General features: G+C 40.1%; 1 protein-coding gene across 1 annotated transcript in view; it reads left to right on the top strand.

Annotated features, from left to right (window-relative positions):
• Positions 1 to 190: 190 nt before the first annotated feature.
• LOC126237062 (DNA polymerase delta subunit 3-like) overlaps positions 191 to 19,481 on the top strand; it is a 71,217-nt gene continuing 51,926 nt past the window's right edge. Inside the window, exons 1-4 of the mRNA XM_049946848.1 lie at positions 191 to 343; positions 464 to 519; positions 7,051 to 7,308; positions 18,564 to 18,723. Coding sequence (XP_049802805.1) covers positions 272 to 343; positions 464 to 519; positions 7,051 to 7,308; positions 18,564 to 18,723 — 546 coding nt within the window. The 5' untranslated portion in view covers positions 191 to 271. The remainder of the gene's footprint in view (positions 344 to 463; positions 520 to 7,050; positions 7,309 to 18,563; positions 18,724 to 19,481) is intronic.

The following is a 19,481-nucleotide window of genomic DNA, read 5'->3' as shown; positions in this document are numbered from 1 at the left end:
CTTTTCCAGTCTGTCCAAGAAAAATTTCCTGGGAGGTGCCGGAACGTCGTTTCGGTGCGTTCCGACCGAATTAAGGCATGTCTGACTGGCACATCCTTGTTTATTTTTGATCTGACTGATCTGAGACAAGAGGCTTTATCCATGTGCAAGTTTTCAATGCCTTTGAACTGTCAAATTCATGTGACGTAGGCGATACGCAAAGTATCAATGCATTCGTCAGAGATTTACGTTGTTGTTGGTACTTTGGTTTACGATCGTGAAAACCGCCAAAATGTTGGACGAAGAAACGGAAAATTTATATATACAGAATATTGAAGAATTTGTTCTCGATGAAAATAAAGTGGTAAGTTTAGAGGATCGTCAAATTTTTCAGCCATATGTTTCGGATTATGTCACTGTATTGTATGAAGTTTATGTTATGTCGAGACTTACGGATTTGTTTATAAACAACTCTATTTTTCAGGTTACCTACAAATGGCTTAGTAAAACTTTGGGTGTGCATGTGAACACGGCGAAGCAGTAAGTGTGTTATACTGACACTGATTACGATAATGATGCGAAATTATTTACTGAAAAGTAACATGGAACGCCGCTTGCACATTTTTGTATGACAGTTCAGCAAGTTTTATTAATATGAGCTACAAATAATGCATTTCTCATTTTTTTTTTAAAAAAAAGGAAATTGCTCTTAAATGCCTCAATGGAGGCCGAGATGTAAGGCCAGTCTTCTAAATTCAAAATTGTAATTAATCCCTTCAAGAAAGTGAAAAAAGTGCATTTAAGTTATGAGTTTCTTCACACACTTTGTTGCATGTGTTCTTCAGTCAAGTTTAGTACACATTCAGATCTATGCACTGTTTAGTGAGTTTGCGTTAATGGCAGAATAATTTCCACTGATTTAATGAATCAGTTAGTACCAATGTCTGAGCGTAGTGACTCCGAAACGGATTGTTACGAAAACCGACCAATGATCAACAGTCTTTTAGATTGTTTACTGTAAGTGCTTCCTGATCTAACGTGTTAGAATGATAAATAACGTTTACTGTGCATTTGTCCTATTTATTTTAGATAATTACTGTAACATGGTTGTAATTATCACTAGTTTTCACCATACACTGACCATGTGTTATTGTTTCTGAAGATAGCTGCAACTGGTAATCATTTAATAGTGAAGTGTAAAAAATAATTATGTAGTGATTTTGTTTTTCATTATAAGAAATTACATAATTAAAAGGTAATAAATATGTGTAATCAGGCAGACTATTAACTGTGTTAACATAGATAACCTCAACACTTCTATCGAAGGACATCCAAGCTTCGTAAATTACAAGTATTATCACTCCTCTAGACCTTGTTTGGCAAATGGCCTTATGTTAACAATGCAGATGATCTAATTAATAACTCACAAAACAACCGCAACAAGTTTCTGCTGTAAGTAGAGACAACTATGAGTTAGTCAAGTGGTGTAGTTGTTACACCTCTGTGCTTGCTGCTGTTTTGAGTTTTCTTGCTTCGATCGGATGTTTGATCTAGTCTGTTTCAGCAATAGGATTTCACTTTTATTGTTTGAAATGTGTTCAATGTAACTCATCATGAGTTACAGTGATGAAGACAGTATTGGGGAAAGAATTATTTGGAATGATAATGGATCCAGAAACGCATATTTTCCAGCAAATTCAGAGCCATCCACTTCTTATCAGTAGGCCTATGTTCTATTTTCTTATTATCACTTAAAGTCAAAAGTTATAGTGCCTTGCATTTGATACTTTTACTAATGTAAAGCACAAGAAGTTAGATGTAAATGAATCCTACATTGTTATTCAAGATCTCTGCTCATAGAGTGAAGTGATCCCAAGGAATTGGTGCTTGTTTGACCATACACATTGAAACAAAAATGAAGTCCGCAAAACTTGTAATGTGCAGTGATATTTGCACAGAACGAAACATGAATTGGAAAATAAACATGATACTAGTTTTAAATGTATAGAATAACATTGAAATTGTAGACAAAATGTTCATGGAAAGTAGCCCTTCCTATTTCCTCGGTGAGGGGGAATTTACCTCAATATGAAACTGCAGAAGACGCAACAGATATTATGACCCACTGATCAGTACAATATTATGTCAAGTCAAGGAAAATATCCCTTTCATGTCACTGTAACAGCAAACCATTATTACTTGTCTGTGGAAAGATTGCTGAAATCGCTCACTAAGAGGAAGACAGTGAAAACCATGAGTGTCATGGCTAAAGATGCAGTGGTTTCAGTAACAAAAGAGTGACCCATTCATAATTTTTCAAGAAAATAGTTTCTACTGACATGGGATTTTGCAAATTGGACTTGAAGACTGTATGTAAAAAAGGAATAACTATTTCTCTGTGTAATATACCTAAGGGAAACGTGCACAGCCTGTTGCAGAAGAGAAGAAGAACAAGGACATTGAAGAACTTTTGCCCTTCATTCCACCTGTTCATCACCACTGCTATGAGTCTTCTTTCTTTTCACAATGCTGAAAACATTGGGCCACTGAGAGGACATGGTTTTATTGGTGATGAGTAACAGACATTTTAAAAAATTTATGTAAATATGGCGTTATTATTTGCCATGTGTATTTTCATAGTAAACAAAGTCCTTTACCTCTTTGTCACAAATGGTGTAACTTCATTTGGACCCATATATTAGGTCTGTAACTAGCTAAGGTTTATTGTGATTCTAATTTGAGTTAGAAAAATCAATTCTGATGATGTATATGATAAAAAAGTGATAAAAAGTAATTATAAATTTTGTACCACAATCATGGTAAACCATTAAATATCTCGAAACAAGAGTAATGAGAGTTACACCCCTTTGCTTTGAGGGGCTCATTTGTTTGAATATGGTATTATAACATGTTTTCAGTCTTGATCATAGACGATTTGCTATCCTCAGGAACATTCATTCGTCGTACACGGTCCTCAATTTGTCGATCTTCACATGACACAGAAACTTCGGGTATTGGAAATGAGTCAGTCTCAACAGAAAGCAGTTGCTTACATAAACTACTACTTTAGGTTTTATTAACAATGAATGATCACTAAAGGATATCAGTGATACCCTACACTTGAAGTTACTTATTTTTCAGTTGTACTAAATACTTGCTGTTTATACCTGTAGATTGAGGTGACAGTCATTAAAACCTGCATTCGGAAGGATTGGGGTTGCCTGTTTTCCCTACATAGCTTAATGGCAAACATTAGGATGGTTCCTTTGAAAAATATGTGGGTGATGTCCTTGCTTGTGACACCTCTCCTAATGATAGTGTTGCCAATTGTTATCCATAAACATATTTTATAGTTTATTATTACTAGTTTTTTGTATTGGCTCTCTCTTAGCTACAGTAGTTGCTCTGTGTAGTATGCATTTCTCAGTTCACTGTATTTCCTGTAATCCCAGAACATTGCTGGAGGACACAAATTTCTATGTTACTCTGGTTGCCCTTTTATTTCATTAAGGTGAAAAGTGTTTCTGACAGTGATGGGTAATTTCCAGCAAATTTCACTGGGAGACAAACTAAACCATTATATAATCGCCTGTCAAAAAAAGACAAATAATTCACAATGTTCTGCATGATGTTTTGTGCACTGTCACTTACATGAATGTGACACTTCAAGTATTGCATGTCAAGAGCTAAAAATTTGTGAAAGTACATTTGGTAAATGTTGGAATTTACATAGCAAACAAAATCCCTGAGCTGGAGAGACTAGACCAGTTGATACAAAATTACACTGATAAGTGGTTGCACAGAAACATACCTAAATGAGATTCACAGTCAATTTTATGTTTGTTTGATGATGGTGATCCCAGAGAGCTTGAACTAAATCACTTGAAAGTTGCAGTGTTTGCAAAATTGTCTGTATAAATAATAATGTATTACTTCTGTTTCTTCATTACTTAAATTTTAAAGAAGTTGTATTGCTCCATGACCATCTCGAATTTTGCTAAAAAACACTAAGTGCAGCACTTTTCAAAGAAAGTTATATAAAGTTTTAGCTCAATATATGCTGTAATTTTGACACCAGTGCAATCAGCTTGCAGGACACTCAGCCAGTAAGGATATTATCATGAATAAATCACCGTGTTTGACAACTCTATATAAATTTAATAGTGTAGTGAAAAATTTGTTAATATCGAGTATAGATTTAAGTGTCAGGAAGTCGTTTCTGAAAGTATTTGTATGGAGTGTAGCCATGTATGGAAGTGAAACATGGACGATAACCAGTTTGGACAAGAAGAGAATAGAAGCTTTTGAAATGTGGTGCTACAGAAGAATGTTGAAGATTAGGTGGGTAAATCACGTAATTAATGAGGAGGTATTGAATAGGATTGGGGAGAAGAGAAGTTTGTGGCACAACTTGACTAGAAAAAGGGATCGGTTGGTAGGACATGTCCTGAGGCATCAAGGGATCACAAATTTAGCATTGGAGGGCAGTCTGGAGGGTAAAAATCGTATAGGGAGACCAAGAGATGAATACACTAAGCAGATTCAGAAGGATGTAGGTTGCAGTAGGTACTGGGAGATGGAGCTTGCTCAGGGTAGATTAGCATGGAGAGCTGCATCAAACCAGTCTCAGGACTGAAGACCACCACAACAACAACCATGAAAAACCTGCAAACTTGTTTTTGTAATCAACTTTTTGTGCTAAGTTCAAATATAATGTGGACAAGGGCCATTGAGGTAGCACGTTTTTCTGCAATTGCTACTTGAAAAGGGGGGGGGGGGGAATGTTTAGCGTATGCATGCCATCCCAGTTTTAGCCATTGACATCTCCAGCCTAAAACATGTCACAATAATTGATTTATGTATTAATAAAGTTGATGTTAGACCACATGATTAGTATTAAACTTTCAAGTTTGTGTAGTTATTGAGATAGGCCTACTTGGATCTAGATATGGTGTCTTAAATTTAATCATCAAATTTGCCCAATGTTTGGGGTCAAAATATCTAAAAATTGTGATGAGTCAGTTTTTTTTTTGTGAGTAGCTCTATTAAAAACAGCAGATTTTTATCTCCTAGGCACTTGTTTTCTCGTGTTGGTATCTTTCGTTTTAGGAATAATATTTAGCTTCGAAGGTAAGCTTTCTTTTAGAGAGAGAGAGAGAATACATAACCATTTCACTCTACATTACTGTATTTTTCTTCTGAGCGATCTAGATTTGGGATGACTTGACCAGATACAGTGTGTTAATGGTCTGAGAACTTTTAGCCTTGTGCTCAATAATGGCATAAAACCTGAAATTTTGAGTGTACCAAAGAAAAATACAGTAATATATATTCAAATAGTCAGTAATATATAGTCAATTCTTTAAAAAAATGCCTTATGACTGTGGCTCAGCATCATCGAAAACTTTGTCGTGGTAAATGCTTATTTGATGTAAATGAATTCATGAGAATCAGTTTATTTTTAAGACTGTATAAACTGGAATTTATATAATTCCAGTTTACATGGACTTAAAAAATAAATTGTTCTGCACTGCGAAGCAACAAAGCCAACATTTGAATATGATCAGGGACAATTCAAAAATAGGAGAAATTGTTGCTTTAATGGATGTAACAGAAAACTGTTCATTTGTGGTGCAAGATGCTGTGCAATCCTTCCACTGGGAAAATAGGCAAGCCACTTTACACCCATTTGTTGTTTATTATAAAAATGCTGAAGCTCTCAAAAATTTGAACATTTGCGTAATCGGTGATTCCCTCAGTCATAACGTTGTTGCTGTGCATGTTTATGTGGAAAGGTTGATCAGGCACCTGTAGAATACAGTTGGGGAAATCACTGTTGGTTCTGTTGCCCTACACAGAAATTTCAAGAACTCCATCAACATATATAATTTTAAAAAAATGTCGATACTGCAACATTGGCTTAAGAAGAAAGGTTTGAAAATGGCCAAATGATTTTAGGAATGCGAGATTTTCACCAATTTGTGTGGACTGATAAACGAATTCGTATCAGCAAGTTTCAGATGATACAGCATCTTCTATTGCTAACCTTGACCAATCTATTGCAAACTGCTTTGATGAAAAGATGTTGAATCTCCAACCTACACATTATGTAGCATGTATTTATGACAATAAACGATGGTTTGGGAATATCTATGACATCTCACTTGAACAGAGTGATGTGTTACTGGACTTCATGTCTGCTGCGGGTCCTGCACGTTCATTCTCTTGGCCATGTAGAAAAGACTGTTACAGAGTTCCAGAGCAGCTTATTATCACCAACATTCCTGCTCCATCCCTAACATTGACAGGACACTAGTGTAACTTACCCTTAGCAAACTTTATCCAGTATTGAGAAAAATTTAAAGTCAGGTCAATAGTAAGGAGCAGCTTGGGCATGGAAATGTGATAAGAAACCTAGTGTAGGCTTGGGAACCTGCCAGACACACATTATGCTTGGCATTCTGATTAGAAGCACTGTAACAGGCTTGCAAACCTGGCAAGCAACCCATTTCAAGCTTGGGAACTTCTACGAAGTGATCCACCAGTGGATGTTACGTGACTATAGGGTGAGGCCCCTTGGTGATGACATTACCATTTTTTTCTTAATTGGTAGTAGCATCCCTTAAACAATAGATACCAACAATCAAGTCAGGTGCCTAGAAGATCAAAATCTATTCTTCCCGGCAGAATTAGTTGCAAACAAAATTGATTGGCTAACATTTTGAGATATTTGATCCCAAACATTGGTCAAATTTGATGATTAAGTTTAAGGTACACCAGAAGTTGAGTAGAAACGTCAATTTGCAGGTTTCTCACTATAATGGTCAATCCATAAAAAGAGTTGTCAAACATGATGATTTATTCATAATACCTTCACTGGCAGAGTGGCCTGCAAGCTGATGGCTGTGGTGCCAGAAGTACAGCATATCTGACCTAAAGCTTTACAGGGCTTCTTTTGCGATGTGCTTGGTGCTATGGTAAAGTTTTAACAAAATTGTAGATGACCAGGTGGGGGCCAGTTTTAAATTAGACTGATTTGATGTGGAATGACCAAGTTTTGTTCTTTTCCAGATTGCTGTATGCGTTTGCGACACAGAGTGGAGAGGCAAAGACCGCAGGGATTAAGAAAACCTTCCTTATCGGTGGGGTTTTGTTGAATGATGGTGGATGCAAAGTTGCTGTTGTGCAGGAAGAAAACTTGCAGAAATTAAAAGACCAGTTCAAAACTATAACTTCGGAACACATATACAGTGTGCAGAAAGTGAAGAATGACACATCCCTATGTGACCTGTATAAAGTTGATAGTTTCCAGAAGGATGACAGTAGTCCGTAAGTTACTTGAAATATGTGTATCATTGTTGTAACTAATATAATGTAGAAGATGAAGGAAAGCAAGAGATCTCAAAGCTTAAGTGAGAGATAGGATTAAGAATTAAACTAAAGTGCACTTACACTGTACTTGGCTCTTCCGTTGCATGCTGCTGTTATCAATTTATCACTGGTCATAGCCAAGCGGGTGATAGTATACGATAGTCAGTGAGAATTGCTCAGTCTCACAAACTCGGTTGTCATAATTATTTGTCCCATATATCACAATTTTTGAGCTTGTAGTTAGTTGGGACTTAATAGCACCTTGAGCATCAGTGAAGTTTATGATCTTGGTTGTCTGAAATACTTGGTTGTTTCTTCGGGAATATGTTACAATTTCTGAGGCTGTGGTTAGGGTGGGACAAATGACCCAGCTTAAACAAAATATGAACTAATTTCATTTAAGAAGAAAAGGAAATTATGAATGAGCAGTATTATTGGCTACCCACATGAGACTTGCTATTCATCTTGTTCGCTCCCCGACAGTCATTGCGCAGACAGTTACCAATTGCAGCAAGCAAGCATCAGAAAATCCGGGTATGCCATAAGTGCACTTATACGAGGAATATCCTTATTCCCTGCTGAGAAACTGTTTGTTAATTATTTGCACAAATTATCAGACTGCCTGTTTAAGAAAGTGATAATGTGGGCTGCTGCTGCCTCTTTGTCTTAGTTAGGTTTAACAGTGTTCCATTACAGTTAACATATGATCATCTTTTCCCAAAAAATTATTTGCTTAATGGAGGGTGATAAATGCCCATAAATCTGCACATGTATTCTTTGGAGGGTATTTTCCTTATTGTTGTATCAACTAAAGTAATCAGTTTTTGAAAATATAATATAATTAGATGATAAAAAAGTCTAGGCACAAAGCTGTTGCAGGAGAAAATATATAGAAGTTAAGGAAATGTGCAAGCTTTCGAATCCAGCATCTCCTGGTAGAAAGGGAAGGTAAAGAACCAGAGAGATTTGGGAAACGGGACTGTTGTTCTTTGTACTGCATTTACATCTACATATTTATTCTGCAAGCAACTATAATGTGCATGATGGAAGTTACCTTATACCAGTATTAGTCATTCCTTTCCTGTTCCCCTTGCACATGGAGCGAGGGAAAAACAGCTGTCTATATGCCTCTGTATGAACCCTAATTTCTCTTATCTTGTCTTCACGGTCCTTGTGTGAATGGTACATTGATGTCGCTGGAATATTTCTGTTGGCAGCCACAGATGCTGGATCTCTAACTTTTCTCAATAGCGTTTTGTGAAAATAACATCCCCTTCCCTCCATGGATTTCCATTTGATTCAAGAGGCATTTCCTTAATACACGTGTTGATCGAATGTTCATTCTGTAGGCGGTGGTGACCCTAAAAAATATGCAGTTATTATTGCTTAGTTTAGCACCTGTATCATCATACATAGAGTATTTTAATTGTATAATTAGCATTTGCCATGAGAATTTGCCACATTTTGATCTGCCATTTGCTATTTAGTGTCATTGCGTTCATGTAATTTTGTACTCATGGCTGTGACTACAATGTCAGTGAATCACTGTTGGAATTGGCCAACTCTACAAATACCTAGGTGTAACACTTCGTAGAGATATGAAGTGGAATGATCACAAAGGCTCACTCGTGGGTAAAGCACATAGTAGACTTCGGTTTATTGATAGATGGTTGGGGAAGCACATTTAGACGACAAAGGAGATTGCTTGCAAATCACTTGTGTGACCCATCCTAGAATATTGCTAAAGTGCATGGGACCCATACCAAATATGACTAATGGGAGATGTTGAACGTGTATAGAGAAGGGCAACATGAATTGTTAGAGGTTTGCTTAATCCATGGAAGAGTGTCACGGAGGTACTGAAGGAACTAAACTGGAAGACTTGTAAAGATCATGTAAACTATCATGAGAAAGTCTGTTAACAAAGTTTCAAGAACCAGCTTTAAGTGATGACTCCAGGAATATACTACAGTACCCTACATATTGCTTACATAGGGATCGTGAGGATAAGATTAGAATAATTACTGCACACACAGAGGCATTCAAACAATCATTCTTCCCATGCCCCATATGTGAATGGAACATGAAGAAATGCTGATAACTGGTACATTGTGATGTACTGTCTACCATGCACCTCACACAGTGGTTTGCAGAGCATAGATGAAGATGCATTTGCAACAGAAAAACAGGAGAAGCTGCTCATAGTATGGACCACAAACCTAAACAGTATGCAGTTATATAAACACAATGATTTTACCAGAGCAGGTAAAATTGCTTGGCTCATAAAGGCTTCCTTCCTCAACACTGTTGTTAACTTGTGCTTTGGTCTGTGAAAGAATTACTGGAGTAACCTGCCAGGCTCATTGTTCTTTTATATTATATTCAAGTTTCATTCTCGTTGCCCAAGATTTTTTTAAGATGAGTTCTGAACTCCATTTCTTGATGCTAGTTGTTTATTTTCCTGGTAGATTAATAGGCAGTTTGTTTTAAAACTGGAGGGATTTCTGCATGTGAGATAATAATTATTGCTCCCTTATCTGTTGGAACAATTTTGTGTGTGTGTGTGTGTGTGTGTGTGTGTGTGTGTATATGTGTGTGTGTATATATATATGTCTGCTTGTGTCTGAATATGTGTGGATGGATATGTGCGTGTGTGCGAGTGTATACCTGTCCTTTTTTCCCCCTAAGGTAAGTCTTTCCGCTCCCGGGATTGGAATGACTCCTTACCCACATCCTTTCGTCTTTCCCTCTCCTTCCCCTCTTTCCTGATGAGGCAACAGTTTGTTGCGAAAGCTTGAATTTTGTGTGTGTGTTTGTGTTTGTTTGTGTGTCTATCGACCTGCCAGCGCTTTCGTTCGGTAAGTCACATCATCAGCCAGAGGGTAGGGAAGGTGGTTTGGGGATTTCATAGGGATATATATATATATATATATATATATATATATATATATATATATATATATATATATATATATATAATAGAGGGAAACATTCCACGTGGGAAAAATATATCTAAAAACAAAGATGATGTGACTTACCGAACGAAAGCGCTGGCAGGTCGATAGACACACAAACAAACACACACACAAAATTCAAGCTTTCGCAGCAAACTGTTGCCTCATCAGGAAAGAGGGAAGGAGAGGGAAAGACGAAAGGATGTGGGTTTTAGGGGAGAGGGTAAGGAGTCATTCCAATCCCAGGAGCGGAAAGACTTACCTTAGGGGGAAAAAAGGACGGGTATACACTCGCACACACACACATATCCATCCACACATATACAGACACAAGCAGACATCTCACAAGCAGACATATTTAAAGCCATATATATATATATATATAAACAAATATGATGTGACTTACCAAATGAAAGTGCTGGCAGGTCGACAGACACGCAAACAAACACAAACATACACACAAAATTCAAGCTTTCGCAACAAACTGTTGCCTCATCAGGAAAGAGGGAAGGAGAGGGAAAGACGAAAGGATGTGGGTTTTAAGGGAGAGGGTAAGGAGTCATTCCAATCCCGGGAGCGGAAAGACTTACCTTAGGGGGAAAAAAGGACGGGTATACACTTGCACACACACACATATCCATCCACACATATACAGACACAAGCAGACATATTTAAAGACAAAGAGTTTGGGCAGAGATGTCAGTCGAGGCGGAAGTGCAGAGGCAAAGATGTTGTTGAATGACAGGTATGAGTGGCGGCAACTTGAAATTAGCGGAGATTGAGGCCTGGTGGGAAACGGGAAGAGAGGATATATTGAAGAGCAAGTTCCCATCTGCGGAGTTCGGATAGGTTGGTGTTGGTGGGAAGTATCCAGATAACCCGGACGGTGTAACACTGTGCCAAGATGTGCTGGCCGTGCACCAAGGCATGTTTAGCCACAGGCTGATCCTCATTACCAACAAACACTGTCTGCCTGTGTCCATTCATGCGAATGGACAGTTTGTTGCTGGTAATTCCCACATAGAATGCATCACAGTGTAGGCAGGTCAGTTGGTAAATCACGTGGGTGCTTTCACACGTGGCTCTGCCTTTGATCGTGTACACCTTCCGGGTTACAGGACTGGAGTAGGTGGTGGTGGGAGGGTGCATGGGACAGGTTTTACACCGGGGGCGGTTACAAGGATAGGAGCCAGAGGGTAGGGAAGGTGGTTTGGGGATTTCATAGGGATGAACTAACAGGTTACGAAGGTTAGGTGGACGGTGGAAAGACACTCTTGGTGGAGTGGGGAGGATTTCGTGAAGGATGGATCTCATTTCAGGGCAGGATTTGAGGAAGTCATATCCATGCTGGAGAGCCACATTCAGAGTCCGGTCCAGTCCCGGAAAATATCCTGTCACAAGTGGGGCACTTTTGTGGTTCTTCTGTGGGGGATTCTGGGTTCGAGGGGATGAGGAAGTGACTCTGGTTATTTGCTTCTGTACCAGGTCGGGAGGGTAGTTGCGGGATGCGAAAGCTGTTGTCAGGTTGTTGGCGTAATGGTTCAGGGATTCCGGACTGGAGCAGATTCGTTTGCCACGAAGACCTAGGCTGTAGGGAAGGGACCGTTTGATGTGGAATGGGTGGCAGCTGTCGTAATGGAGGTACTGTTGCTTGTTGGTGGGTTTGATGTGGACGGACGTGTGAAGCTGGCCATTGGACAGGTGGAGGTCAACGTCAAGGAAAGTGGCATGGGATTTGGAGTAGGACCAGGTGAATCTGATGGAACCAAAGGAGTTGAGGTTGGAGAGGAAATTCTGAAGTTCTTCTTCACTGTGAATCCAGATCATGAAGATGTCATCAATAAATCTGTACCAAACTATGGGTTGGCAGGCCTGGGTAACCAAGAAGGCTTCCTCTAAGCGACCCATGAATAGGTTGGCGTACGAGGGGGCCATCCTGGTACCCATGGCTGTTCCCTTTAATTGTTGGTATGTCTGGCCTTCAAAAGTGAAGAAGTTGTGGGTCAGGATGAAGCTGGCTAAGGTGATGGGGAAAGAGGTTTTAGGTAGGGTGGCAGGTGATCGGCGTGAGAGGAAGTGCTCCATCGCAGCGAGGCCCTGGACGTGCGGAATATTTGTGTATAAGGAAGTGGCATCAATGGTTACAAGGATGGTTTCCAGGGGTAACAGATTGGGTAAGGATTCCAGGCGTTTGAGAAAGTGGTTGGTGTCTTTGATGAAGGATGGGAGACTGCATGTAATGGGTTGAAGGTGTTGATCTACGTAGGCAGAGATACGTTCTGTGGGGGCTTGGTAACCAGCTACAATGGGGCGGCCGGGATGATTGGGTTTGTGGATTTTAGGAAGAAGGTAGAAGGTAGGGGTGCGGGGTGTCGGTGGGGTCAGGAGGTTGATGGAGTCAGGTGAAAGGTTTTGCAGGGGGCCTAAGGTTCTGAGGATTCCTTGAAGCTCCGCCTGGACATCGGGAATGGGGTTACCTTGGCAAACTTTGTATGTGGTGTTGTCTGAAAGCTGACGCAGTCCCTCAGCCACATACTCCCGACGATCAAGTACCACGGTCGTGGAACCCTTGTCCGCCGGAAGAATGACGATGGATCGGTCAGCCTTCAGATCATGGATAGCCTGGGCTTCAGCAGTGGTGATGTTGGGAGTAGCATTAAGGTTTTTTTAAGAAGGATTGAGATGCAAGGCTGGAAGTCAGAAATTCCTGGAAGGTTTGGAGAGGGTGATTTTGAGGAAGAGGAGGTGGGTCCCGTTGCGACGGAGGACGGAACTGTTCCAGGCAGGGTTCAATTTGGATGTTGTCTTGGGGAGTTGGATCATTAGGAGTAGGATTAGGATCATTTTTCTTCGTGGCAAAGTGATATTTCCAGCAGAGAGTACGAGTGTAGGACAGTAAATCTTTGACGAGGGCTGTTTGGTTGAATCTGGGAGTGGGGCTGAAGGTGAGGCCTTTGGATAGGACAGAGGTTTCGAATTGGGAGAGAGGTTTGGAGGAAAGGTTAACTACTGAATTAGGGTGTTGTGGTTCCAGGTTGTGTTGATTGGAATTTTGAGGTTTTGGAGGGAGTGGAGCTGGAAGTGGGAGATTGAGTAGATGGGAGAGACTGGGTTGGTGTGCAATGAGAGGAGGTTGAGGTTTGCTGGAAAGGTTGTGAAGGGTGAGTGAGTTGCCTTTCCGGAGGTGGGAAACCAGGAGATTGGATAGTTTTTTGAGGTGGAGGGTGGCATGCTGTTCTAATTTACGGTTGGCCTGTAGGAGGATGCTCTGAACAGCCGGTGTGGATGTGGGAGAGGAAAGATTGAGGACTTTTATTAAGGATAGGAGTTGCTGGGTCTGTTCGTTGGCTGAGTTGATGTGTAGGTGAAGGATTAGGTGGGTGAGGGCAATGGATTGTTCAGTTTGGAACTGGTATAGGGACTGATGGAAAGAAGGGTTGCAGCCAGAGATGGGAACTTTAAGTGTGAGGCCTTTGGGGGTAGTGCCAAATGTCAGACAAGCCTGAGAAAATAGAATATGGGAGCGTAATCTGGCTAGGGCGAAGGCATGTTTGCGGAGGGAATGTAAATAAAACTTAACAGGGTCGTTGTGGGGGTGTTGTGAGGGTGACATGGTATTAGAAGGTGGAAAGTGTAAGATGAGGCTGAAAAAAAAAAAAAAAATATGGGGAGAGATAAAGGTGAATTAGAAAGCAACTGGAGATCTGGTATGAAAAAAGGCGAAAAAGTGTTGGTTAAGTTGATCCTGTGGTGAACTTGGGTTGGTAGATAGCGATGTGCATAAAGGTTAGGTGGTTGTGTTGCTGCTAAAACACGTTAAAGGACGGAGAAATTCGGGAATATTTCAAAAAAACGTGTAAATGTGTTAAAAGGAGTGGTGTTGTGGTGAAAGATTACGAAAATGGGGCTAACAATTGTCTGACGAAGAAATAATGACGTTAAAACCTGTGGGGAGCGGCTAAAAATGATCAGTGATGTGCGAAAAACAGAAGTGGAAATAAAGTGAAAGTTATTAGAACTAGCCGAAATGGTTGTTTAATACGTGAAAGCAGCTGTTATTGAACTAGAAATGGTGGATTTTATAGCAGCGGTAGTGTTGAAACCGGAAAATAAAATTTTTTTGGTTATGGTTTGGAAGTGGGTTACGTATTATTGAGTATATATAGGTGGGATAAAATTGTATAGTAGATTACGGTAAAAAGGGGAAGGTGAATAAAAAGTGAGACTACTGGTAAAAACAGAAATAGAAAATAAGACGACAGGAAAGATTTCGAAATGCAACAGCGACAATAACAAACGTAATTGTTGGGTTCAAATTAATGATATGATTATAATAGAGGGAAACATTCCACATAGGAAAAATATACCTAAAAACAAAGATGATGTGACTTACCAAATGAAAGTGCTGGCAGGTCGACAGACACGCAAACAAACACAAACATACACACAAAATTCAAACTTTCACAACAAACTGTTGCCTCATCAGGAAAGAGGGGAAGGAGAGGGAAAGACGAAAGGATGTGGGTTTTAAGGGAGAGGGTAAGGAGTCATTCCAATCCCGGGAGTGGAAAGACTTACCTTAGGGGGAAAAAAGGACGGGTATACACTCGCGCACACACACACACATATCCATCCACACATATACAGACACAAGCAGACATATTTAAAGACAAAGAGTTTGGGCAGAGATGTCAGTCGAGGTGGAAGTGAAGAGGCAAAGATGATGTTGAATGACAGGTGACGTATGAGTGGCGGCAACTTGAAATTAGCGGAGATTGAGACCTGGTGGGTAACGGGAAGAGAGGATATATTGAAGAGCAAGTTCCCATCTCCGGAGTTCGGATAGGTTAGTGTTGGTGGGAAGTATCCAGATAACCCGGACGGTGTAACACTGTGCCAAGATGTGCTGGCCGTGCACCAAGGCATGTTTAACCACAGGGTGATCCTGTTAGTTCATCCCTATGAAATCCCCAAACCACCTTCCCTACCCTCTGGCTCCTATCCTTGTAACCGCCCCCGGTGTAAAACCTGTCCCATGCACCCTCCCACCACCACCTACTCCAGTCCTGTAACCCGGAAGGTGTACACGATCAAAGGCAGAGCCACGTGTGAAAGCACCCACGTGATTTACCAACTGACCTGCCTATACTGTGATGCATTCTATGTGGGAATTACCAGCAACAAACTGTCCATTCGCATGAATGGACACAGGCAGACAGTGTTTGTTGGTAATGAGGATCAGCCTGTGGCTAAACATGCCTTGGTGCACGGCCAGCACATCTTGGCACAGTGTTACACCGTCCGGGTTATCTGGATACTTCCCACCAACACCAACCTATCAGAACTCCGGGGATGGGAACTTGCTCTTCAGTATATCCTCTCTTCCCGTTTCCCACCAGGCCTCAATCTCCGCTAATTTCAAGTTGCCGCCACTCATACCTGTCATTCAACAACATCTTTGCCTCTGCACTTCCGCCTCGACTGACATCTCTGCCCAAACTCTTTGTCTTTAAATATGTCTGCTTGTGTCTGTATATGTGTGGATAGATATGTGTGTGTGTGTGCGCGAGTGTATACCCGTCCTTTTTTTCCCCCTAAGGTAAGTCTTTCCGCTCCCGGGATTGGAATGACTCCTTACCCTCTCCCTTAAAACCCATATCCTTTCGTCTTTCCCTCTCCTTCCCTCTTTCCTGATGAGGCAACATTTTTTTGTGAAAGCTTGAATTTTGTGTGTATGTTTGTGTTTGTTTGCGTGTCTGTCGACCTGCCAGCACTTTCATTTGGTAAGTCACATCATCTTTGTTTTTAGATATATTTTTCCTACGTGGAATGTTTTCCTCTATTATATATATATATATATATATATATATATATAATCATCTAACAACACAATGCTTTAAAATCAACAGCATTACACAACAGTGATACTTCATTCAATAACAACTCTGCATCCATTAATTTTCTTACATTTGAAACTGTGGATGTGAGAAATCAGTAAAACAAGGATTTATTGTAACACAAGAAACAATGCTTTATTTCAGTTAGAACAAGCAATACAAAACAATAACAGAAATGTGATTTCAGAGAGGATCCACAGTTAGCAATATTTGTGTAATTGAACAGTCAGTACCTTCATTTTACATCATTTAAAGGGTTTTGCCTGTCTGTCATGCACTCTGATAAACTTAATAAAAGAGCGTAATGTTGCGGTAACTAATTTTTGCATGTTCAGCATGACCATACTGCATGTATTAATCTTTTGTGAGATCATCTTTGACATTCTCTTGGCCTAATTTTGTTGGAGAGATAAATACAGAAGAGGATCTAATGTAACACAGGAATCAACACTTTATTTCAGAAAAAAAAATTATACAGAAAAAAAAGACTGAGATACAGTGTCAGAGAGGTTTTGCCGTGTTATTCCTTGACAGAGGACTCTTGCAACTGATAGGTCATAATGCAGTGTGAAATAAACTCGCTGCAGAGAGAAATAAAGCACACTGTTAAAATGTAACAGTTATTCTACCAGCTATAAGAGTTATCTGCATCTTCCTAGCAACCGGCACCCAAGTTACGGTAGCAGTGCAATTTGACAACAGTGGACAGAGTAGAAGGCGCAACTGATCGCATTCTCTGAGGTTTTTTTAATGGTAACTATAAACAACTGGCTGTTAATCAGTTTATTATTTTCATCCAGGTAGTTCTCTTGCTTGACAAACCGCATAAATGAATTCAGAAGTGTAGCATTTCTTACTGCATAATTGGCTGGGTAGCCATTTAGTGGTACGCATACATCAAGATTTCATGTTACATGCAATGAACTGCGTGTTAAGTGACCCATTATTGTAATAAGTATATAGCTTCCAAATTTAACTTGCACTTTGTGAATCACCAACAGAGACATCAGTCTTCACCAACCCATTCTTGGTAGTGATGTACAACTCTCTCTTTCTTGACATAGTCATAGATTGCTGCACAGGCATTACTTTAGCGCATCTGCTTCTCCTGTAATTGTTCATATAGATCATCTTCATGTGGTAAAATCACATGAATGAGTCAGTTACACCAAGCATAAAGTTTCTCAGTGACGAGACTTGATGCGTTATCCAACTGGAAACTACCATCTATATTGATCTTGTCCTCAGGTGGTCCTATTCCCACAGATTCCTTGATTCTGAAGGCCCAGAAGTTCAATGTGTAGGCCACAACTTTAATTTCATTATAATCCATGCGTAACAAATAGAAATATCTCCCAGGGGGATCACAGCTCTTTTTTGGGGGTACATATGTAGTGTGCATGGGGCCTGAGCTATTGCAGCCTTTCTTCTCTCCTAGGCTACATCCCTTCCCCTTATCCACGTATTCCTATCCGTGTGCCTACCCCTCCAGCCCCCCCACCCCCCTTCTACCTCACTGTTTCCTTTTATGATGACTAGGCCATTCCCTCGGTTCTGCTTTCATTCTTGTATCTCTCCCTTTGTTGTCACCCAGGATTTGACCTCCCTTTCTAAATCAATTCTGTAGTGTGAGCCATTTGGATCTCCAACATGGTTCCTCTCCCCTTCATCTTCCTTTCTTGCCATAGAGCCCCCCCTCCCCATTGCTAGGTCTCCTGCACATGTAGCCAGTCCGTGTGGTGGGGATGTTATGTACCCTTCTGGCTGAGCCCTCTGACAACACAGGGATCACACTTCTGGTACTTGAGCTGCCACCACCTTGTGTATACCCAGGAGGGGTTGCTTGCTCTTCCTGGGGCATCGGCACTGCCAGCAGCAATCACCCATCACAATCTCATTGGAAAACATATACTACTTCACACATCTGTTGGTTGTTTTATCTACCTGGTGTGTAACAGACATGCATAAATTGAACAGAATAGGTAGCCTCAGTTCTGAGTAGATATATCTAAAATGAGCCATATGATGTAATTACAAGCATATACAAGTTTTAGCATGAACTGTCGTATCAAACCAGCCTTAGGGCTGAAGACCACACCACCACCACATATGCATTTAATGGACCAAAGATGTGGGGACCATTTCTGAAACACAATGTAATAAATAGTAATTAAATTTACACATAGATTACTGTGTTGCCCATTAAAAATAGCATATTGAAGTTTAAATGCCACAGTTGACATAATGTAGTAGCCGACACATTATCATAGTTTTATTTACTGTGCTTGAATGTAGGAAAGTTCCTTGATTTCTTTTCTTTATCTTTTTAAATATTTGTTAATGACTTTTATATGTATTTTAGGGTACCTGCCATATCATGTAGCAAGTGCCTGCCAAGAACGGATTCTGAACTATCGAAGTTAAGGATAAAGGCAGAGGCTGCAACAGTGACCAGTGATTCCAAACAGTGGCCAACAGGCCCTACCAAGAAAGCTCCATCATCCAAATCACCAACCAAAAATGTAATTACTTTGACAAAAAATACCTTCCATCAGCTCTTCTACATTACTCATGCCACCATGATATTGTGTTTGATTTTTGATTATATAGTTTTTGTAACTTTGTTATGTTATGCAGGATGTCCCAGGAGGAAAGATCAGTAGTTTGAGAGGCGGCAACTCAGACATACATATATTTTGCTTTGAATAAGTCCTGACGTATGTGCTTGTAAATGTTTTTCATTATGAAATTGTTTTATTTTCTCGTTTTTAGAAGTTAGTTAATATTTATTTATCGAGTTACAGATCTCTGACAGTTGTAAATAAAATACCACAGCCCCCATATAGTGTCTGGTAGGAGGTGGTTTGCGACAGCGTGCAATAGCTTCCGGCGACAAAACACAACCACAGGTGTAGATATGGAAGTGTCATACGTGAACGACATCTGTGTCACTGTCTGTCTCCCGCTGCAACTGGCGATGTTTGAATTCAAACGCGTTGAATCTTGTCACTGCAGCACGCGTGACGGAAGTGACAGCCATGTGTCTTCTGAGCAGAGCAGTGGGGCGGACACGACGGCAGCTATTAATTACTTAACATCCGATTTTAAGAAAACTATTTGGTGAAAAAAATTTGGTTCTTCCGCAACCTATAGCTTGATATCTTTAAATGATAAAGGTCTGAATTTATTTTCATTATTCGTCATAGTTACTGTGCTGCACAAAATTGATTACATGGCTGCACGAAATTTTTAAGAATTTGCAGAGGTAAAATCACATTGT

The sequence above is a fragment of the Schistocerca nitens genome, chromosome 2, assembly GCF_023898315.1.
Source record: "Schistocerca nitens isolate TAMUIC-IGC-003100 chromosome 2, iqSchNite1.1, whole genome shotgun sequence".
Taxonomy (NCBI): Eukaryota; Metazoa; Arthropoda; class Insecta; order Orthoptera; family Acrididae; genus Schistocerca; species Schistocerca nitens.
The sequence above is the reverse complement of the archived record's forward strand: the minus strand, read 5'-3'. Positions and strand labels throughout refer to the sequence as shown.